The sequence below is a fragment of the Phasianus colchicus genome, chromosome 5, assembly GCF_987193195.1.
Source record: "Phasianus colchicus chromosome 5, bPhaCol1.hap1.1, whole genome shotgun sequence".
NCBI classification, from domain to species: Eukaryota; Metazoa; Chordata; class Aves; order Galliformes; family Phasianidae; genus Phasianus; species Phasianus colchicus.
The window spans coordinates 11,297,220-11,321,644 of record NC_143440.1 but is presented as its reverse complement, the minus strand read 5'-3'; the positions used below and the strand labels follow the sequence as shown (position 1 = coordinate 11,321,644).

General features: G+C 41.6%; 1 protein-coding gene across 4 annotated transcripts in view; it reads left to right on the top strand.

The window, feature by feature from the left end:
• Window positions 1–24,425, top strand: part of TUB (TUB bipartite transcription factor) — a 126,256-nt gene that overhangs the window by 64,246 nt on the left and 37,585 nt on the right. For all 4 annotated transcript variants that reach the window (XM_090140491.1, XM_090140489.1, XM_090140488.1 and 1 more), the window contains exon 2: window positions 23,610–23,661. In XM_090140491.1, coding sequence (XP_089996617.1) covers window positions 23,610–23,661 — 52 coding nt within the window. The remainder of the gene's footprint in view (window positions 1–23,609; window positions 23,662–24,425) is intronic.

Below are 24,425 nucleotides of genomic sequence, written 5' to 3'. Positions count from 1 at the left end.
GATTCATACAGCTCAAAGGTTCAGAGGGAGCCTTTTGATATGTGATAGACGCACTAGCTCATCTATCAGATTTTGCACGCAGGGCTTTTTGAATGTGGATAATCTAATCAACAGTCTTGAGAGCTTTTGAGACTCTGAAAGCAGGAAACTGTTCCCTTCTGGGAGTGTTTCTCCTTCCCTCCTTTCTTTTCTACAGGAGCCCCAGTCAATGAGCACTCTTAAAAAGCACACAGCACTGAGAGATGGGCACTTCAGTCGGTAGCACTGAAGGCCGTTGTTTCACATCGGCAGGCTGTGCCTGATGGGAGCTGAGACCTGTCAAGGCCGGTGTTCAGCACCGGTCAAGAAGTAGTGAATCACCCACATCGATGCGCGAGAATTCTTTCTTAATGGCAGATCTCATTTAGACCTCTGGGAAATGTTTCATTCCTGTCTCTGACTTTCAGACAAAATAACTTTCCAAAAGCTCAGAAGAGCAAATGACGAAGTACCGCTTCTGGTGCCTGCTAAGCATCCTATGGGTGCCTCTTGGTTTTCTGGCCGTGGTCTCACTGAGGTTCTCCTCTCTTTGCCTTTCCGAGGCACCAAACTCGGGCGCTGTTTCTGTAAGGGCACCGCCGGCAGCAGAGCGAGGAGAGGAGTGCAAGGCGCCCGGTCCGCACACCTGGTTCCCGTCATCAGCGGCAGCGCGCAGCCGCTCGGAGACCGATTTCGGGCCGAGAGACGCCGAGCCCCGCGCCCCGCTCACGGCCGCGTGCCGCACGCCGCCGCCCCGCACATGCCCAGTGTCGCGGCGGGCGCCGGCCGTGAGTCAGTGGCGGCGCGGCTGACGGGGCAGGGGCGGGCCCGGCGCGGAGGGCGGCCCGCCTCGGCCGGGCGATGCCTCAGCGCGGCGGCAGCGGGGGGGCGGGCGGATAGCGGCAGCGGGGACGCGGCGCGGCCGCCCTGCCTTTCCCTGCCCGCCGCCGGCCTTTCCTCCGCCCCTTCCCTCGCCTCCCTCCCTCCCCCCGCCCGCTCCGGCGCCCGTCTCGGCCGGCGCTCCGGGCGGGGAGGAAGGGCCGGGAGCCGCCTCCCGCTGCCCCCGGCCGCCCCCTCCCCATGCAGCCCGGCCCGCCGCGGGGAGCCCTCCCCGGGGGGATGTTTCCGCGGCCGCCGCCGGGATAAGCGGCGCCCGTCCGCCCCCGCCTCGGACGGAGGATGCTGCCCGCGCCGCGGCGGGCTCCGACTCGGGCAGCGGCGGCCGCCAACCCCTCCTCGGCTCCGGGCAGCGTCGCCGGCCAGAGATGACTTCAAGGCACCAGGCGGACTGGATCCCCTACAGGTAGGGGCGGCCCCCGCGGCCGGGAGGGTCCCGCGTGGACGGCCGCGAGCGGGAGGGCGGGCCCGGTCCCGCCTCCGAACTCGGGTCCGGTCCCGCGCCGCCAAGTTCGGGGCCGCTCCCGGGGGAGAGAGCCGTCCGGAGCGGGCGGGCAGCGCCCCGCCGCCGGCTGCGCCGCGCTCGCTCCGTGGCCGTAGGGCCGCCCGTCCCTCGGAGCGGCCGTGGCGAGCGGCGGGATCGCCATGGCAGCGCCCGGCGGGCGGCCGCCATTGGCTCCGTCGTTGCCATAAGCTACCGGAGCCGCCGCGGCCGCTGCCCGGGAGCCCCGTGCGTCAGCGGGAGCCGGCCCGGGCGGGAGGAGCGCTGTCGCCGCCCGCATCGCCCCGGCGCTCCAGTCGTTGCTGGAGCAGGGGATGCGGCTCGGTGCTGGGCCGGGGGTGCCGAGCTCGGGGCGGGGGTCTGTGCGGTAAAAGCCCGAGCTTCGGCTGGTCGGGCTGACCACGTTGCGGCTTCGTTGTTAGAGTTGGAGTCTCCTCAAACTATCGCAGAAGGAATTGGTGCGCGCCTTAAAAAGGTGTCCTGCGTAACGCTGCACGGCGTGCTTGCTTCATTCATTTCTTTGTAAAACGGAATTTTCACGTTGCCCGCGTGGGTGCGGGGACAGACAGCGATTTAGTTAGTCGTTTTAGAGATTCCGAAGTTCAAAAATAATTACGCCGTGCACTTCACGCTAAAGCAGCTGTTCTGTGGGTCCGTCGGCCCCACGCTCAGTGGCAGTTTTTCTAGTGGAGGTGTGTGACTGCCGATGCAATGTGACACATGGGAGCGGGGAGGAAAAAGAGAACGATGGGTGCCAAAGCGGAGGTCTGTTGGTTTAACCTGTGCTCGTGATCCTTCTAATCAACAGAGGAATGGGAAAGAAAGAAAGCTGATTGCAGCGAACCCAAGAATATTGCCGCTTGCTCCCACAGCTTTTTCAGAGCCCGTGTTTTAAAAAGATGTAAGGAATTGGCAATAAGCTTCAAAAAATGACTAGCTGGTGGTTTCTGATGCAATTTGAAGCCGATGTAATGAAGGGAAAAATACCAGAAGAACAGCTGCTCACGAGTCTTCCCATAACTGTGCCCCTGTTCTCCCACCATACTCAAGGTTCTGCAGAGGCTGGGGCCGAAAGTTCACTCAGGGGTTTTGTAGCGATGGCTTTGAAGAAGGAAATAAAACGTCTTGTTTCCTTTGCACACTGCGCAGTTGAAGAAGCCAGCAGAGGAGGTGCAGTAGATATTCAGAGAAACACTGATGTGACGATGCTCACATCTTTTCTAATGTAATGTTCTTCACTTTATGGTTGGCAACTGCTAAAAGCCTCCCAAATCGCAGGGCAAAGAAGCCTCCCTCCTGCTCTGAAACGGCCTGCTTTAAACTTCTGCTGTGATTTGCGCTCTCCCAAAGGAGTTGACTCATTTTTTTGGTTTACAGGGAGCTAACTCCAGAGTTCAAAGTAGGTCTTTGCAAATCTTGTGGAATGTGCTCATTTAAAATATCTTCCAAGATCCCCGAAATGCATTCATCCGGGAAATGGGAATCTGAATGCATATCTGGCTGGCATCACATTTGAGAAAGTTTTGTTAGTAAATTAGGTCAGAATACCATTTTGTGGAAGTGAAATGTGCAGTGTGAGGGAGCAGCCAGGTGTACGCCGCTTGGAATGCTTCGTTCATGCAATCCACCTGCATGTTGAGAACTAACAGAGCAGACTGCATTTCCATCCTGAAGATGCTGAGAACATTTTAGGTGAATTAATAAAAAATTAATTAACCAATTCCTTCTGTGTCAATGCTGGCTTTTTCGTGCTGAGGTGGATGAAAGGTTCATTTTATTTATGGATCAGGGGTTGTGGTTTGGATACTTTGTCCTGTATGCCTTCTCCTTTTTTTTTTCTGTATTCTGCTTTTGAAACACTAATAGTCATAGATTGAGGGGATTTGAGTTTGCAGGATGATAGTAGTAATGTACATGATTTCACCCGTGACCTTTTTTTATTATGCTCATTTTCTTTATAGCTTTTATGAATTCGCTTTGAAGTTATAAGCTTGTACTTAGAAATTGTAGCTATAAACAGTCGCTACTTATTTATTTGCAAGGTGAAGGATTACAGTTGGACGAGAATTGTGTTGGAGCAGGGCTGTGCTGTAAATTCATGAATCATGGCAATTAAAGCAGCTAAGAAGGCTTCTGAAAGTGTGATGTATAAACAAGTTCTGGAACGGCGAGGTGCTTGAAGATGAAGGGTGCCCCACGCTTGTTGCTATGTGTTTATTTGCTATAATATCTATCTTAAAGCATCAGTACTGCGAGGGCAGCAGCACAGGTGAGGTGCTCACCCCCCTCTGTGAGGTGCAGTTTATGATTGCGAGTGCATCTCAATGCAGGCGAGCTCGCTCTCAGCTGCCTCCCATGGGGAATGGCATCGATAATTTATGAGAGCTGTTTTTTTTCTAAAGAAAAGGGTACAGAGAGCATGTGTCTGCTCTGCTCTGAATTAGGCTGCCTTGTCTCAAGTTTTTGTGCTGCATGAAAGTAGCCTGCTTGTATGCTGTTAAGACATTTAAGTCAGAGCTGGGGGTCTGTGCTCTCATATAGGGTACAACCGTTATACTGCACAGAGCCTCCAGTTGAGATCAAAGCCCTGTTAGGCCCAGTGTCAAGGCAAGGAGCTGTACAAGCATGTCGTCAGCAGCAATTGCTACCCTGATACTGATAGCTGAAGTCAACTGGGTGGAAAAGAGAGGAGAGGATAATAAAGTATCACTTCGGTTTTGCCAGTGAGGGAAATAAAAAGACCAGTGGAAGTTGTGGGGTATTGGCTGAAGTGGAAATGGGACAAGGCTCAAGGGAGATCAGCGACTGTACTGGGAACAAAACAGTCATCCTATCAGCGTGCCAAAGCTGGATTTCAGTTGGAGGGTGAGGGTGAGGCTGAGGGGGCTTTTCCATCTCTCATAGGGCGTGCTTTGCACCTTGTGATAGACAGTGGCTCCCCAGCTGTCCTATAATATTTTGACCTCTGGCTACGTTTACGGTATCGATATCCAGACTGAGAGTAAAACTCATTTCGTAACAGGCTGATGGGCCTCTGGTAGCGACAATCATTTGCAGATTTCTGGCAGTGACAATCATTTGCAAGCCATCTGTGCCAGATTTGGATTGCAGACGGAAAATGGCTATGAAATGTTATATCTTCTCTTGCAGCTCCCCGAGTCAGACGTTTTAGACTCTTATGCCTGAGGCTTTTTGGACTTCCCTTAAAGCTGCTTGCATTTAGACATGTAAGCAGCAGCTTTTCTGGAAGATGGCACTTTCTATTAGTAACTAAAAATTGCTGTTCCAGAGAGCTGGATTCTTTTCACACTTCCTCCTCATTGCTCATCCCCTCATACTGATGGCTTATTTTCCAGTTCATTTTCTTCTTTCTCTTTTTGCCATTTTTTCCCTACACCTTGTTGTGCTCACTTCAGTTTTGTTTCCTTTTTTCCTGTTTCACCTTATTCATGATGATAGAATTCTGTTTTGCCAGCTATATGGTACCTGCAGAAGGTCTTCTCTCTAAATATCTTCCCTTGAATTTGTTGCTGTGTGGTATATGATGGTCTGTCTCACACAAACAGGTGGCCGTGGGGAGCTGAAGAATTGTTCTCTCACCTTTTGCAGCCTCTTCTATGACACAGCAGCAGGATAATGCCAGCAAGTCCAGAGGGCTCTCAGCTGAGAATATGGCATCTCTCCAGGCTCTGTTATCTTATGTGTCTCGGTAATATTATGCAGATGTACAGCAAGAGAGTCTTCAGTCTGAAGAATTGTCAATGTAGAAGACAGGTGCGAGGGAAGTACGTGATGTATGTGCAAAAAGATGAGGGTCATCATTGGCATACTTACTGCTTTCATTTTTCATACAGATGTATGATCATCAGCTGGTTTTGTCTATTCTGATTTGAGAAAAGAATAAGGAAGAGAATAGTGACTTAAGTAGATAAAGCTCTCCCAAAGAAGACTATATAGAGCATGCAAAGGTCACTGCTTCTACCAGCACAAGAACTGTGCACATCTTGGATGCTGACTGACAACTCAAGTGACCAAGTCATTCTTTCATGAAGTTGAGTTTTATCTTGAGTTCTGAGTTGTTTACCAAAATCTAGTCTTGAACTGCAGATTTTAGTGGATATTTCATGGTTCCTTTTGAGATGCAGCTCTGAATATTTTAATTCATAATTAATATAACTCATTTGACATAGGTAATGAAACCACAGCATGAAGATTTTAGTGGTGATTTTAATTGTAATCACAGTTCTTACTACCTGCAGGTGAGAAATTACAAGGTGAGGAAATACCTTGATTAACTTCAAATGATGACTAAGTTGGAAATTGTGTTTGCAAGTGAAATACAGTATTTGATCCATGTTTAGGGAAAGGAATAAAACAGGTTTGTCTTTCAGATGAGCTATCAATTTGAAAGCAAAATGAATGAAGCTGAAGGCTAAGTGTTTCCACTAATGGTATCGGTGTTATGTCAAGAAGTTAAGGAAAATTGATCTTGGTTATTTCTAGAGTAATTAGTTGCTAATTCATACTAGTAGTACAGCAGCATTTTCAACTGACTGCAGTAACAAAAAATATACTGCAAGGTGTTGCAATTCTGTCTTCCACAAATCTGGGGAAAGTGTTGGATATACTGTAGAATGTAACAGATAACTTGTCTGGACGATGGTTTGAACTAACTTCTTAGGTTGGGTTGTGTAGCAAGTGAGAAACTAAGACACTCAGTGTACCTTGGAAGGCATCCCACCAATTCTGGCTGATATAAATGCCAAGACTCAAGCCAGGAGAATGAATTTCCTTTAAATAAGCTTTTCCAGACCGAGGGATAGTGTGAACTCTCACATGCCTGTCTCAAATTTTAGGTTAGGTATGTGGGGAAATAATACATCTTTGGGGGCACTGCATCTGCGGAGCAGTGTTAGGTAACATTAAGGATGTCTGTGCACACCAGTGAGTCAGAAGCTGACAACTGATTATTCAAAGATCCTGAATTTTAAATCTCTTTACTGGCTGTGGCTGCAGATTTGAAAAGTGAAGTACAAGAGAGAGTCGTTGAGCTTGCCCTTGAATAACACTGGTTTTGTTTTATTGCTTGTCCTTAAAGTAGAGCTCAGGTGCATCTGCGCATCATTAAATCTGTGCAAAGATTCAGACACGGAGAACTCTGTAGCTTTGGTCGGTGGAGAACTGGTTAAATTCTTTCCTTCCGTGTTTGATCTCTGTGGTATGCCCATGCTGCATGCTGCAGTGCAGTAGAGAGGCACTTGGGCAAACTGCATGTGAGCTGACACGGATATTGAAAGCCATACGACGTCAAACATGCAGAAGGGATTTACTCCTTTGAGGAATGAGGCAGTTCCATCTGTGATGAGCTATGGATTACTGTAAACTGTTTCCAGCATGTGTGTTAGGTTGTTTACAGCTAGTTCACTATCTATCACGACAGAGTTCACAATGTAGATGTAACTATTAATTTAAAATTGATTAGTTGTTTTCATGTTAAAATGTTAATTTTTGACTTTAAGAGCTGTAGTCACCTTATCATTCCCTATCTACTCTAGCTCTGGCTTTCTAAATCATGAAGTTAATTCTTCTTGGATATATCAGCTATAGTTACATGAATTACAGAATGCTATGTTAGTGCTTAGAGAAACTGAGCCATCAAATCAGTGCAAAAAAAGTCTAATATCATGGCATTGCTTCTTGCTTGAGGCATCCTGGAAGATGCTTTTTAAATCTTGGCTACTAAATGATATAGAGAAGTACTCTGGCACTATTGACACAGATAAGAAAAATAGACTTACTTTAACTTAAATATGCTCCATAGATCTGAAGATCAACAACAACAAAAAAAGGCGCAATAAAGATTAAAATGAGATGAATGGTTCTTACTTTCTCCCTTCTTTCCCATTTTCCTTCTGGTTTTGATTCTGATTTTGCTTCATTTTTTGCTGTTTGTTCATTTAAAGCTCTGTTTGTGAGGCTTTTGCAAAGTAGACGTTGTGCTAAATAGTACTGGGAGGGAAAAAGAGTTCTCCCATTCTGTGCATCCAGTGTCAGAGTGATTTCCAATATTACTCTAGCGGAAACATGTGATATCGATGTTTGCATTGCCTGGAGGGTGGGATGTGCAAGTTCAAGCCCCTGCCTGGGGTGTTTCCTTCATTAGGACAGTATTTCTAATGCTCTGGATGAGGGCCTGGACTTTCAAGTTACTTCTTGCTGTAGCTTTAGTCTGTCCTTCCATTTTTTGTCTCAGAAATTTTACCCACAAACTCTGGAGGTCCTGAAGTTTACAAGATATAGATTTGGTGAACTGACATTCATCTTTCAAAGACTTCCAGACAAAAACCTACTGAATTCTGGAGTTGCCACAAAAGGTTTTATTGTTTAGAAATCTGGAAATAAAATTAATAAGTTACAATCTCTGAAAGCCATAATTGCACTGAACTAATGAACAATAACAAAAATCCATGAACCTACTAAGGCAACTAAGCATTTACTGGGAATGACCACACAGTTGCAGGACTCTGGTTCAGCAACTGCTGAATTCTGCTAAACTATAAACCTTTTGAAATAGAAGAGTTATGTTTTTAACATCAGGCTGTTGTAGGCTTACGAGGCATGGAGAGCAGTAATACATGGTAAGTGCTGAAGAGTTTACGAGTGGATTTTCACGAGTGCTGAGGTCACTCTGATTCTCTGCTTCTTCCATTCCTGCTCACTAGCCTCTTTGACAATCTGAAGCTTCTGGTGAAAATGCTTAATGTGCTGGAGAGAGAAGAGAGGAGAATGGCTACTGAGATGAGGGTCAAAAAGTCAAAAAACAGCTTATAACACGTTGCAGTCTTTATGTGTTGTTTGGCAAGAATAACTCGTTCCCATCTGAAAAAGTTAAGGTGCTTTAGAGACATGGAAGTTTTTACTGCATTACAGTGAAATGTAAATATACCCAATGAACAGTGCTAGGAGCTCTCAACCTAATTCTCTGTGCATTGGAATGAAAATTCAGCCCAAGGATTTTAGTTTACAGCCAGCTCTGAGGTATTGCATTTGCCATGGTCAAGTGCTTGGATTAATAATGCTAAACATCAGTGCATATTGCAGTAAATAGTAATTAGAAAGAGGAAGTTGTGTAGGATTTTACTTTTCACTTTGTACTTGATGACTCCTATCTATTTTTCCATTAAAATGGATGTGATATTGTTTCCTTATTCTTTCTATTTTCACTCCGTTAAAGTAGGTCTACAGTGAACAATGATTGATTTACTATGAATCATTCCCCAAATTGATTATTTTGTTAAATGGAAAGCATTTGTTTTCTTTTTACATCACAACATGCCTACCTCTGTATTCTGGTGATACTCAATCCTTAAGGAAATTTATTCATCTTGTTTCCATTTTGTTTGTTTTTTTTCCCCTTTTGTACCTGGAAATCGGGCCTGGACTGTCAAATATCTGGCACTGCTTTTGGGGAGGGCCATGTATGTGGTACTCTGGAGTAGTGTCTGGACATAGTATGTGTTGAGTCAGAAATTCAATGGAAGTATTTCCTTATAATCTTCCATATCTTTTACAATTACATTTTAATAATCTTCTAATAACCTTTTAATAATCATAAAGTAGATAAATATTTCAGGTCTGCTCTCGCATTCAGTAACTCTCACCGTACTCATTTCTGACATAGATTTTAGGTTCAAATGGAAGTCCTTCTGTCAGCACATGGACACAGGGGAGAGCAGATGTTCCCTGGGGAGCTGCATGGTTTGCAGACTTGCATAGCTTCAACCATGCAAACAGGCAGTCACTGATGGCCACCCTGGTTGCTGTTGTTGTAGGGCTTGTATGCACAGCGTTCTCCCAGTTTGCTGCAGGTAAAGCTACCAGCATGTGTGCTGGTAGCAGTACAGTGCTACCCCAGGATGGCAAACACTTCTGAAAGGTCACACAGAGGAAGCTGTTGCTGCCTATGCATTGCTGGCTTGTTTGTGCCAGTCAGCTTTCTGTAACTCCTGGGCTGAACTGTGCATCATCCTGTGCTGTTTGGACAAGATGCTGAAAACTGGAAGAGATACAGCCCTCAGCATTTGACACAATAAAGCTGAATGATGTTGAATGGGTGATCCTGCAAGCTGAAATGGCTCACCTTACAACCTTCAATCCTAAAAAAAATACAAACTCTGGTTATGAATGAAGAATGTGCAGGTAAGGGTAATCGCGTGCTACATTGATTAAACGTTTTTGTGCAGTGGGTAAGTCGTGTTCCATCAAGAAACCAGGAGATATGCCTTCATATGTATGTGAGAGGAGCTGAAAAGTACTGATTAGGCCTTTTTTTTTTTTTTTTCACTTGTTTATTTATTTATTTATGATCTAATATTTAAAATGATCCTTTCTGCCTTACAGAAATGCATTTAGAAATATCTTCCCGCAGTGCCAGAAGTGGTTTAATTACAGCTGATACAGTTAAAAGGGCCGCTCCAGCTACTCCAGATAGAGCTTCCCCTGTCTCAGAGTGCACGTGCTTATTTATTTTTCCCACAATTGCCACCTCTTGCTGTCTGCACCCGGTGGATTTTGGTGTAGCTGTGGCTTGTGAGCTCAGTGTGGCAGTGCTGCAGTAATCTCTGTGTCATTTGTCCACCTTCACAGGTTGCATTTTGGGTGTCGTTCTGGAACATGGTGCAAAGGCAGAGGCATGTTACCTGTGTTATGGATGGGGATCCTGCACACAGAGCAGGAGTGTGGCTTTTCCAAGATGAGAGATCAGCAGCAAGATCAGGAAAGGAATTATATTTCATTTATCTTCTCCTTCCTTCTTGCTTCTAAAGCGGATTATCTTTTTTATTGCTTTTGTTTCTGTCCAAGTGAGGATTATGAGGATTATGCATGTGTAGACAGGAATAAATGAAATGCAGGATGTTTTTGTCATGTGTTTGGGTTGAAAGGAGTCTTCTGCATATATCAGGTAGTCCAAGGATCAACACAGCTTCTGAAGGCAGGATTACGTTAGCTGTTGTTCATCATGTCCCTCGATGTGAGTTCTCATTACTAATACTGTTGAGTTGAGGCTGCTGAGGCTATTGGAAGTCTCTGGCTCTGGTTAGCCACCATTCTTTTCATGAGACCTGTTGGACACGGTACTTTTGTAGGCTATGCTCTTCTTTAATTTCAGTTGAAATTACTCAGCTGGAGGAAGAAAAAAATACAGGTGTGATGAGTGCATGCCTTACTTCCTTAAGGAAAGAGACATAAATCTTGGTGGACAGATGAAGAACTGTCAGTGAAAGAGCTGGAATTTTGAATGCTCTGGTCAAATTTTATTGCAGAACCAGTGTGGAATGAGAGTTCTTCCTCAGACTTCCAGAGATGCACTTGCTCACTGCTTTCTGCCTTTTTGACAAATCATAGAATCACAGAATGACCTGGGTTAAAAAGGACCACAATGATCATCTAGTTTCAATCCCCCTGTTATGTGCAGGAAAGTCCATTTTTCACAGGTAACAGGAGAAAACAGCTGAATGTTTTGAATGTAATTCTACTTGCATGGCGTGATTTGCTCCCTGTTGAAGAAATCAGCAACAAATCTGATAATCACATATTTCTGTCTGCATTTTGCACGTGATTGAATTGAACACGTTGCTCAGGCTGAGCTGTGTGTTTGCTTACAAGGCTCTGCATGGTGCTTCAGTCCCCAGGGAAGACTGCTTTTGTTATAACTGTTGCCAACAAGCATTATAGTGGGTGAAGTGGAGTAATTAAAATGGCAACTTCGGTAACATATTAATATATGTATGAAAAGGACAGTGAAAAGCCCTTGCCTGCAATGCTTTGCAGCTGATTTCATAGCACTGGAGCATCTTTGTTCATCAAAAATTCTTTGTCTTATTCTTCCACTGCTTGCTTTCAACAGGTTAAACACAAGCTTAAAACAGCCTGGATGTGTATGTTTTATTGTCGTTTTGGTATCCACAAAAAAAATACCGTGAGACTTTGCTGTTCTGTTTGTCAACATCATCTTTCTTAATCAGTTAATCTGATCTGCTTTGGCTGCAATCTGTTTAGTTACACAAAACCAAAGATGGTTTATCTGTAGGCTTTTTAAATGACACACTGGAGCAAATGCAATTACGCTTGTTTCCTTTGTTGAAAAATGGAAAGCACAATATCCAATACCTGTCCTATCTTGAATTACCTCAGGACCCGTTTCTGTCACGCTTAACCAAATTTGCTACAAAGAGCAAGGCTTGTAGACCTGATCTCTCTCTACAGCTACGCTGTTTGTAAGATTAGAAGCAGTGATGGTTCTATATGAATTTCTTTTTAATTAAAATATTTGGGCTGGGAAACACTTTGCACTTTATTCTAAATGTGTAGAAAGTGCCATTTGCAAAACAACTTGATTCTGGTTATTATATCTTGAAGCAAGATGTAAACACCTGAGAAACAGTACTTCTCACGGCATAATTGAGTATTGATGATTTGCTTAAGGTCTGTTTCCTGAATCTACAGGTTGAAATTCAGTGTAGGACTATTATTTATAAAAAAAATAAACCCAAACAATATGAAAGGGAATAAGAAACAAGGAAACCCAAATGCAGTGACACCACATCTTCTGCATATCTGAACTAGGCTTTACAAAGGAGAATTTCTTTGTTCCGTGTGTTAAGAAAAATATCAGTAGATTTTCCTATGTTATTTCTGGCTAACAAACTTAGCTGTCTTTCTGTGGTTTCATAATATGCCCTCATCTCACTGACGAGAAGAAAAAGACAAGAGGAACAATTTTTGTCGAACTGGTAAATGAACTGCAGTGCTTTCAGTATCTGTATTTAGCATGAAAACACTCATTGAAACTGCAGATTTTGCTCTCCACTTTGTTTCTAGGAACTGACAAATGTACAATTTGCAGTCCTGTGTAATTATAATCTGATTCTGGAGAACTGCTAATTTCTACCAGTGTCTGGAAATATATCGTATGAGCGTGAGTTTTCAGTATCCTGTGTGTGGGGATTAATGGCATAACCTTAATGAGAGTTATGCTGCTTCATTCCTTGGATATCATGCTGATATTGTTTCCTTTATGGTTTTGGCAGGTGAAATTTCTCTGTATTCTGTAGCGTTAAAGGACTGACAAAATGTGCTGGTGGTTGATGTGATAGCTCTTTCTTCATTTATTAAAAAAACAAACAAACAACTAAATTGGACTCACCATTTTTAAATGAAATTATTTTTGCAATGTCTTATTTTAAGGAAATGCTTACTCTTTTTGTATATGAGTATATGTGCAAATCTTGGAAACGATCAGAAAATAACATTTTGCTCATTTTCTCTTTTTTTCCTCTCTTCCTTGGTTTGTAAGTGATGGAACTGATGAATATTTGACACATAGTTTACAAAACAAAGATAAAAGTGAACAATTTCTTCTCAGCCAGTTTTTGGTGATCAGAATTTTACGTAGTACAAGTGAGCATTTCTTTTGTAAATATGAGCACACTTAGCCATTTCTTCGGCCCCCTGACTCCAATAGCAATATTAATGCCCAGCAGTAATGAGTTTTCTCAGTCCATGCAGTATCAGAACTCTGAAGTTAAGCAATGTGCATGTATCAGAGAATGAAAATAATGTTTTGGAGTCTGAAATACATCACCTGGGGGGACCTATGGAAAACCCCATACAGTATCACTCAGACTAACTTCCTGCCACAGTCTGTCCCATTTTTTGCTGGTGGCACATATTCTTGCATGTGTCATTTGTGTTGCAGTGCAGAGCTTTGTCTTGAAAGATTGCTGTATCAATTAACTGCCCAGCTGTGAAAGAATCCAGTATTTGAGTCATACCAGTGAATGACACAAGTTTTCCAAACTGTCTTAAAAAGGCAGTAGTAGTTTTCTAGGTTATATATATATATAGAGAGAGAGAGTTTAGATATATAGTTTAGATTTCCATTAGCTGTTGCAATTTTCTTCATGAACAAATACTTTTTAGGTTGTACTTTTTGTCACAAAGTTTTAATGATAGGAGTGGGAAACTTAAATGGTCTTGTTGAGACCTATTATCATCCTGTAGGGTTGAACAAGAAGAACTCGGGATTGCTTTTGCTTCCTGATTTTGTTCTCTTCAGTACAATTTCTTAGGTGCCCTTACAATTCTATTAACAAAAATGGTCACAGAGTACAGTCAGTACACTTCTGATTCATAATGAAGATAGAAATAAAGAAAACATTACTCCAACTTGCAAATATTTGATCTATTTAAAATTTGCTTGATTCCTTTGAAGTATTTAAAGCTGATCTGCCAAATTAGGTATGTGAATTCACTTTAGTGAGCACAGTTAAAATTTATGAAAATCAAAGATGATGTCTCAGAAGATCATGGAACAGATCCTTCTGGAAGTAGTGTTGCACACGTGCAAGACAAGGAGGAGATCTGAGATCACAGCTTGACCAAGTGCAGATCATGCTTGACTAATCTAGTGGCCTTCTGTTTTGGAGTGATGGCACTGATCAGCAGGGGAAGACTGACTGGTATCAACTACTTGGACTTCTTTGAGACCTTTGACTTGATCCCACACTGCATTTCTAAACTGGACAGAGATTGATTTGAAGACTGGACTATTCAGTGGGTACTGAATTGCAGGATGGCTGCAGCCTGAGGGTTGTGCTCAGTGGCTCTCTGTCCAGGTGAAGACCAGGGACAAGTGGTATCCCATCTTGGTTCCATCTTGGGACTAGTGCTCTTTAACATCTTTGTCAGCCATCTAGATAACAGGTTTGAGTGCATGTTCAGCAAGTTTGCTGAGGACACGAAGCTGAGTTGTTGCAGTTGATATGATAGAAGGAAGAGATGCCATCCAGAGGGACCTGTACAAATTTGAAAAGTGAGCCCACATGAACCAAATGAGGCTCAACAGTACCAAGCCCAATGCGTTGCACTTGGGTTGGGGCAATCCCAGGCATGAGTGCAGTCTGGGAGAACAACTCGGTGAGTACAGGGTGGTGGAAAAAGACTTAGGGCTCTGGTAGATGAAAAACTTGATGTGAGCCTTGCAGTCTGGCAGACCAGTTATATGATGGGCTGCATCAGAAGAGGGGTGACCAGCAGGGAGAAGGAGGAGATTTTCCCTTCTGCTCTTCCCTCCTGAAGCCAGGCCTGGGGCTCCCAGTACAAGAAAGACATGGAGCTGTTGGAGTGGGTCCAGAGGAGGTCACAAAGATGATCGAAGGGTTGGAGCACCTCTCCTATGAAGACGGGCTGGGGAGCTGGGCTTGTTCATCCTGGAGAAGAGAAATTTCAGGTGAGAAGTCATTGCAGCCTTCTTCAATTTACAGGGGGCTTATTTAAAAAAAAAAAAAAAAAAAAATTGACTCTTTAGCACAACAGTTATAGGACAGGGAGGGGATGGTTTTAAATTAAAAGAGAAGTGATTTGGATGAGTAGGAAATTCTTTACTTAGAGGGTGATGAGACACTGGAACAGGCTGCCCTGAGGAGAATTGGATCCCTTGAGGCCAGACTGGGTAGCCTGAGCTAATGTATGGCAAAAAGGGATATACTGGAGAGGAATGCTGAGACTATTCTTTGTCGTGTGATTTCCACGGTGAGAGGCATATCTGGTGCCTGTTGGCTGAAGTTGTGGAATGCAATTTCTTCATTATCTTAAAGACCCCAAAAATCTAATGAGGGACACTTATTTTGTTGACCATACTGTAGTTCAGCAGTTTTGTTTTACATTTTTATTAATTCCATTTTCTATCTGGTTATCTTGCTGGCCAGGTGTTTTTGTGAACCCCTTCCAGTTCTCCAAGTATAAGAATTCCTGAGTGGAGGGCAAAAAAATGGGCTCGACTCTGGAGTTTAATTCATGTCTGCTGCACTGATGAGCCTCCTTGTATGCATGAGAATCTTTGAATGGTTTCCAGCACGCTGGTTCATGTATAAAAAATTAGAAAAGATTACGTTTCATTTCTTTTGAATTTGTCTCCGAATGCTATTGACATTATAATGCTTTAGACAGAAGTGAATACTTCTGTCTCGTTTAGAATAATTTAAAAAAGAAGGGAGGGGAGGGGGAAATAGTCAACACACACAATCTTATTACTATGTGTTGTTTTTCTTTTCTATGATTGCATTAATACCTGAAAGGCCATCAGAAAAGAGTCTTCCTTTGTGAGAACACTGTATATGCACACAGTGCAAAACATTTTCTATCTCCAGTAGTTCTTCATTATAAATCAAAATCCCAGCCTATGAAGGGTTTATACACATGCATCTTTTCATGCTAGGAGAAATTAATGGGAGCACTTTCATGAGACTGAATTAACATGGTTCAGGATCAGGGCTCAAATATGTGGATCAGGCTGTACTGAATACCTCCATCTGCATAGACTGCTGTTAGAAATAATGAGTTCGTTTTCACTATTGTGTACAAAACCGAAGCCAAGTGGTGCTCAGTACTTTTGCCAGCCAGTGATATCTTAGAAATCTTGGAATATGTACGTGCTCAGGCACCAGGATCTGATGAACTCATTCTTCCACTGGAAAAATGGTCCAGTTTTGGCAGGCTTTTCTGTTTTTGCTGAGATTAACTACAGAGAATGAACTCAAACCTAAATGGGAAAAAACAAACAAACAAAACAAAAAAAAGCCCCTGCTTTCTACAGTTCCAGCAAGAAAAATCCTGGATTGGATTATACAGATAGCAGCGTGGGGGGGAAATGTGACAAAATATTTTGTCTCAGGGTTAATGTTTCATCTTCAGATTGCATGGATTCCCTTAGAAACTCTATTCAATAGAAATTGTTACACCACCTGTAACAAGGAAAAAGGAGCCTGGCTGTTTTCTCCACTGAACACGTCGTATCAGAGCTGCAATTCTTACTGCATTTTTCTTTAGTTTTGATTGTTAGAGCAGCTAAGAGCAGCTAACTTACCTCTTTCCCCTTTACACTTTCAATAAATTGGCTATTTTTACAGTTCCTTTAGAAATCTGATAAATACATCTGTATCTTTTTCTTGTCCTATATGCGTAGGTAGGTAGTGGGAGATGTTAGGGAGCTGCTGCATTAATAATTGCCTCAGATACCTCATTCTGCATATTTGTACCTGTGTTTACTTGCCTACTGCACAGAGTACTTACTGTGCCCTGCAGAACATGGTTGGCATTATTGTTTTCTTCGTTAAGCACTCCAGGAACTAGTATTATTTTAAAGTAACCCACCCATCCACTCTTCCCTTAGGTGTTCTTTTCATTACCAGCAATTTATAGCTGTGTGCTATCCTATCATGTCTTCAGAATTGCAGAGAATGAGCGTACAAATACTATTTCAACTATTTCATCTTTCCAGGACAATAGAGGCAAGCCTGTAGTTTGTGTTATTTAAAACATACAATGTGCTTTAGGGAGTATTTATGTCTTTATTCTTGTTAGATCAGTTTCTGCCTTCTTAGCATCCTCAGTGAAGGCTGTCAGCCTAGTCAAACCCTGAGCCTAGTTAAACCCTGAGCTGTAGCTTCTTTTTCCCAGGGGCTGCAGTTTTGTTCTTGGAAGTTTAATACTTTTCTGATTGATCCCAAATCAGATCTCATTAATACAAAGCAATATCTACAGCATTGTAGATCTCTCGCTGTTTTCTGCAGTGCTCAGATTCTTGTTGGGCTGTGTTGCCTTTGGCCAATGCTTGGTTATATACATATATATCCTGTAATATACACTTCTTTCAATATGTATTTATCTGACTGATGATTTTCTTTTTTTTTTCCTCCTGAATAAAATGTTTAGATAATTAATTTTCTGCTTTTGTCCAGTTTGCTGTCTACGAAGACCCCCCAGTTCCATTCAGACAGACAGTCCCCAGCTTGTGTTGTCTCAGTGGTTGTTCCTTCCCAGATCTAGGGCTTTGACACAGATGTTATTTCTTGTGTGTTCTACGTTGATTTGCTGGAAAGGAAAGAGGAAAGGAAAGGGGAAGGGAAGGAAAAGGGGAAGGGGAAGGGAAGGGAAAGGGGAAGGGAAAGGGAAAGGATGCTAAAAAGTTTTTTGTTGTTCTTTTTAAATCCCCAAAACAGAACTGTTGGATAAACAGAATTAAGTGCTGTAGATCTTAATGTACCATGAACATTGAGATAACCCTAAAAGGACCAACAGTTCAGAAAGGTCTCATTCATTTACTGATTTTTAGTTAGGAAATTAGTGTGCTAGACAGGATTAGAAGGGAAAATAAAGCATTTGGTTCTGTAATTATTTGTGCAACTACAAATTCAATTTCTGCTTTCAGCCATCTGCCCTGCAGGCATTACTTTTGCTATCATTTGAAACATTGCCACTCTGCATCTTCTTGTGTTTTGTGATTGATTCAGTGCTGGGAATTCTAATAAAAAACATGTGTCCATACTCCTGTCCCTTTTTCTCTTTTGCATATTTAGATGGCCCAGGAAAGAAGGGCCTTATTTTATTACAGTGATAGTAGCTGAAGGCTCCATTCTTGATCAGATGATTGAGCAGTCACTTTGGAGTCAGAAAACCTTTATTATTCCTAGCTAGAGGAAGCCTTACAGAGTTTTTGTTTTTAATAAGTCTCTGATTAGGGTGTGTGTCTGTTACAACATTGTTCTGTAGCACATATCTAGTTCTATTCCAAGTATTTAATGTGCAGTAAGAGATGTCTGGAGAACTCAACATACGGCATACATGGGAGAACAGATCTCATTTTATGTGGGCTCTTGCAGGTGTTGGGGTTTTATAGTTTCCTGCCTTGCTGGTGGGGAAGTCGTGGGATGTCAGTGGTTTGAAGAACCTGTATGCCATTCCCTCTGCAGCACGACTTGTGTCTCAGGTTCCTTGGCCATGTTGGTGGACACATACAGGAGCATTTCTTCAGTGCTTCTGGAAAGCTTGCTTCTAGAGGACTGACAGCAACATTATCCAGAGTAGTTGGATTTTATTGAACTTCTGTGATTTTATGGAAGTATGGAGATTACAGAGAAGTGTAATTAGCTGAACGTGACAGATGGTATCTTGTAAGCCAAGAGCTTTGTGTGCTTTAACTTCATGTCTGCAGAGACTATGTAATGTTCAAAAGACACGTTACACCCATTCATGTACTTCTGAATCAGCCTTATTCTCTAAGATCCCATAACTTACTTCACTTGACACAGCAACGTATTGGGTTTCTTCACTGCAAGGCTGCAGTATAGTTTAGTATTGTAAATGGGGTAGCAGTTTCTTATCCAAACTCTTAACTTTTTATAAACCTTTTATAAACTGTTTGTTCCAGGAGTTCTCCCTGACTATGTATGTATATCTTGCTTGTGCAAAGGTCCTTGATTTCACATGGAGTTTTGGAGTGCTGCTGTTAGCAATATATTGTCACGAACAAGCAGTAAAAGAATATGCATGGGTGACACTTTTAAACAGTATGAAAGTTTAGTAGTCGTATGAATATTTGTTAATACAGGAACTTTTCTCGTTACAATTAAGTGCTGAACTGCAGAGATGTGATAGATAGGATTTCAGACCTCTGTCCTAGTAAAACATTATTGTCTTGGAAAATCCTTCTCTGTAAGGCAGTGTCAGGAAGAAAGAAAACATTGCTTCCTTTGGCAGAAGCAGCATCTGCTTTACAGTGTCAGACTTTTTCTAAAAAAAATAAGTAAATGAATTAATGACTACATGCATCTTCCACATTTTAATTAAAAACATTTCTTGTTTGTTCTTTTTGCTTGCAGTGGCTTACTGAAATGGGAGCAGTTTGCACATTCTGTGAAAGAAGTCGAGTCGCTCTCTGTTAAATGTATTTGGATTAAGGCTTTTCCTATTTTACTTAAATTGAAATCAAGCATTGTGAAGTTAAAGGAAAATATAGCAAGCAAATTGAGGAGCTTCACATAATGGTTTTTAGCTTTTGTCTTAAAACTTCTGGAGTTTCCTTCAAAAAGGTTTTTAAGGAAAACAGATTATGAAGAGCTTGGAATACTAAGATAAACTAAGTTCTTATATTTTTGTCTTTGTTATGATATGCAGTGCTTTAGGAAGCCTGTTTATTTTTGTGTAAATTGAATTTTATGTTGTAACTGTCTCAGTAAAATAGATTTTGGTTTAAAAAGTGGTTTAAAAAGTAATGCTTTACCAAGTTGATATTTCATTTATAGTTCCCTTTAGAAAACAGGATGGGGGATATTTGAATCAAATGCCGTGTGAAAAAAATTGAAAATATTGCTATCTGTTTTATTACTTGAGTCCTATGGATCTTGGACCACACCACCAACTTGAATCTCTATAATATATAGCTGTAGTCTTGCAAACTTCTTAAGCCCAACATCTAGTAAGCTCTCAAGGGTAAGTTGCTTGAGTTTGAATACAGATGGATGAATCTTCTCTGAATAGTTATCTAGAAGGAAATATATACAAGCTATGATTCGTTAACTGAATTTGGAATAGAATGTATTGCTGCAAACCTGGAATACTGTTTATAATACAATACAACGTGTAAAATTGCTCTTCCTTACAAATGGTGTCAAAGCCATGGCCAAGTTGCTTGGTGAATACATGATATTTGGTCAAACAGAAGGGAAAATGCAGCTTGCTGGATCTTCAGGATGCTTCAGCACACCCAGCAGATTGCTCGTATGTATGCATTCTCTTCAGTAATTTAATTTTCATGAGCTATAAAGTGTATTTCTCTATTAAGACTGACTGAGTTTCATGCTGCTACTGGGATTTCCTAGCATCTCACCAAGCATGTAGGCAGAACTGTTCTAATAGCCTCACTCTCTACAAGATTATTTCCTGTAGTGATCCTGCCATGTTACAGCTATGGTTTTCCTACTGTTCTGGGACTTCAGGCTGTGTCCATCTCACTTATTTTGACTATGGAGCAACAAAATCTTTGCTGCTTCTGAGTCTGTGTAAGATGGTCTAGGTCTCCTCCTTGCACGCAGCTTATGCTGCAGAAGTACTGTTGCTCTTCCCTTCTTCCAAGAGAAAAAGAAATTGGTTTCTGCTCTTTTCAGAGACTGGGAAGAGTAAAGACTCTGCTGCTCCTCCTAGACTTTGATGTATTCCAAAGAAATGAAAGGGCAAATCTGCTGTATTTCAGCTCCTGGAGCCTGGAATACCCACCAGGGTGCAAGGAGTGCCAGATGCATCTCAGAGTCTGCTGCAGTTGTTTTTAAGGCAGCGAAAGTGAGGGCTTGATGGCATTGCTCCAGAAACAGATCTTTTATTTTATTTTATTTTATTTTATTTATTTATTTATTTATTTATTTATTTATTAATTAATTATTTTTTACCAAAGCCGAATGTTCCTTTATGGTAAATCTTGGAAGTCATCCAGTCTTAGGAGAGTTCTTCCATTGAAATTCAGGCTATGTGAATTACTGGCTGTTGATTAACAGTTCCAAGGTCTCATAGAAAATAACAAGAGTACAGTCTCAGAGTACAGAGCATTTTGCTATTATCTCAGAAGAATATACAGGCTATTTTGGATCCTTTTCTTCTCTACGCTTGCATAAGCATCAAGAAAGGACAAAATCAGAGCTTTTCACCGGTTGTGGCATTGGTAACTTAAAATATAACTGCTGGTAATTGGATTACTTTTAAGGCCCTGTCTACACTGTGTTGGACTCAGAAGAGTGGTGTGGCTGCCTGATGGCAGTAAAGCATTCTAATACAATGCCGTCCATCTGAAAGGTGGGAGAATTGATGAACTGTATTCTACTGAACCTTGGTGTCTGTGAAGAAAGCTGGAGTTCAGTTTTAGTGCTGAGCATTGCAGCTTAAATACTGCAGCAAGGGGAAGGCTTGTAGTAAAGTGCATGTTTACAAAAGGATTGTGGGAAACGACCCAGAACTTTATAAAATAGGGAGCCACAGAAAGAAAGACTTGGAAGCTGCAGAAGGCATTTGCAGGTGGGTATCAAGGCATGATGCTCTTGCTGTCAGCTTTGGTTATATTTATTCACTTACCAATGTCTTAAAGTAAGAGGGCAATATGGAAGGGTGTTTTCATGTTATGGTATCCACAGCTTTTAGATGGAGATTCATTTTCTTGGCAGTCCTTCAGCATGTCTGATACCATTGCTTTGCGTTCCTGGAATGCTGAATCAATGCAAATCACACCCTTCCTCTGCCTGATGTTTGCTGTGGTGCTACTTAAACAGCTGTGTTTACTGTGTAAGGTTTGAGAGTGAGGAGACCTGTGGAGCTGTGCTTGTTTAGTTGGACCTGAGGTCAGCTTGTTGTGGCATCCCAGGGAAACCCAGGTGAGGTTTAAAGCAAGTCTGAGGAGATTTCTCTTCTCCCTTGTTCTGCACAGTGTGGTACATCAGGATACGATACAGGAAGTTACAGACATCCTGAGTGCCCATGCACCTTGTCTGTGATAGAGAATTTGGAATTAAAGCTGATCCAGCATAGTACTGAAACCATTATATGCACGTAAAGATGACAACTGAACTGGTGCTTTATGGAATGTCTGAGAAGTGTATAAATAGCTCATTTAACAAATCTGAGGGCGTCAGCACAGTCTGCTTTATAAAGCAGAGTATGAAAGAAGAGATCAGAGTTTTCTCCTTAGCTCTGCAAATGACTGGTGAAGTGGAGCAATATTGGCTCTTGAACTCTCTAACTATTACAGCTGCACATGCATTGCTGCCTCTGCACTTCTTAGGATCTGTGCTATCATCATTACATGTTTTTGTCTTTTTCTCTAGCATTATCTTAAATGAGACGGATTTGTTCAGTCCATTAAGCCCAAAAGTTTCTTCTTGGTATCTCTTGCTCAATTGTTAGTTTGAAGGTATCTCACTGGGTATTAGTGCAGCTAATATGTATTGTGGTTGTACTAAAACACCCCTGGATAAGCAGTTATTTTGTACTGTGGAGGAATATGTGCCTTCTTGCAACTTGTTTCTGTAATTTATCTGATTAAGAATGCTCGGTATAAAGCAGAAGAATTTGTTTTTTTTATTATGAATCATGCATTGTGTCTACAAGAGACTGCATTATTTCCTTCCTCAGGTTCTTGTACAAACTAGTTTCAGTTCACTAAGACTGGAATGTCAGTCTTAGTAAGAAATAAGAATTGTATAAACTTTAAAGGCTGATACTACCAGTAGTACTTAATTGTTGATCTTGATGAAGCTGGTGTTGGTAAGATGACCATCTGTATGTCTTTTTAAGCTCTACTGCTAGGTTGGTTTTTCTCTTAAGGAGTATGTATTAATACATGGCAAGTCCTCTCTGTTATTTCCATTGAAATATAATTTGGCTTTATATATGTCAGAATGCAGCTTCATTTGTCCTGGATACCTTTTCATCTCTTTAATAGTTAAGAGTGATTATAGAAATGGGACTAATCTCTTTATTATTTTTTTAAGTGCTGTAAGAGGAAATGGATTCTGCTTGTAAGAGGCTATTTCTGTAACAGTGTATTTCTTGTAGGTGATATATTACAATTTAAAAGACTTAATGATGTGCATTCAAAGTTTAACCATAATGTTCTTACAATGGAGACCTTAATTCTCTAGAAAAGAAGTATAGTCAGTCATTTGATAAAATACCTCATAACAGTAGTTTTCTGATTGCAATACCATTAGTTTTAATATCTAATTAATGAAAACAATTGAAAGTGCTGGAGCTAATCTCCCAACTACTAACAATTAGCAGCAAGAAATACATCAGTGGCACCATACTGTTTGTCTTGCCAGTCTCTAAGAATTGAGCAGCATGTCAATAAGGGTGGCTTTTCAGATACTCGGAAATAAATTCTGGTGTTCAGTGTGCAAAGTCTGGATGGTTAATTTTTCCAAGATGATTTTAAATACTGCTGAGTTGCTAATGCTCATTACTTTGTATCTGATTTATATGCAAATTTTCAGTCAAATCCCATTGCTGTATACATTGACGTTTTCATTAGAAGATGGCGGAGAAGAAAACAAGCTGTAGACTGTAGAGTTTGCATTTCTTTGTGATCTGGTTGAACATAAACTTTTTATTAAAGTTCATGTGAACGAGAGTTTTCCAGATTTTTCACAGACTGCATTTAAATTCTTTAAAGCCAGCTTTTGCGAGTTGAGACAGGCAAACTTCCATGGAGCACAGTCGAAGTTTTACATAAGTAGCTTTTGTGGCAAATGATTGCTGTTTGGTGTTTATTTTGAGTGATTAATCTGTTCTAATTATGTACTTGTCTTTACAGTGTTCTGGATGATGAGGGGAGCAACCTGCGTCAGCAGAAGCTTGACAGACAGGTAAGATTTGGAGGAATATCTTATTGCTCTCTGAAGTCTAGATCTTGGAGCAGTGAAATCTGCAACACGCATATCTGGTAATTGGTAAATATATCATGCAAGAAAATTGCATCTCTGATTAGGGAATGCAAATGAGAAGTCTGTGGAGGTTGCAGCTTATGTAAAATTCTAACTTCTACTGAAATTTTTCTTATGAGATTAACATCTCTACTGCCCTGGACTTATTTGAAGTTTGCTTATCACTGATGGACTGGAAAGGACAAGAGGTTTTTGCAAAGTTGTTGGCCAACAGAGATTCATCACAGAGAGAAAAGATTTACATCTTTTCCTTTTCATTCCATGTGCTTAACCTCGTGGCTATGAACCAGTGGCATTATGTTCTATGTTGCCTGTTTTGCTACTGTTATCCTGCACGATTCATACAAGAAAATGATTCAGAATCTCTTTGGTGAAATCTCAGGAAATTTTGCCATTAAATTTTAATGGGGTTTGAGGTTTCCATTTCACCTTTTTTTTTGTGTGATGCTTCTTCCATAAACCTTTGTGTTTAAAATGAAACTTCTAAGTTTAATTTTTTGTTGTTACATCCATTTCTTCTCCCGTCTTTTTTTTGTTGTTGTTGTTTGCATGTCTACTAGCATTTCATTTTCAAGTGAGAACACTTTCTGCTTATTATTATGCTGACCATTCTGAAGTTATCTTGGATTGTTTCAGACACCTTAAGGAGCTGTAAGGTTCCAGTCTCCATTCTTGTTCTTAATTTC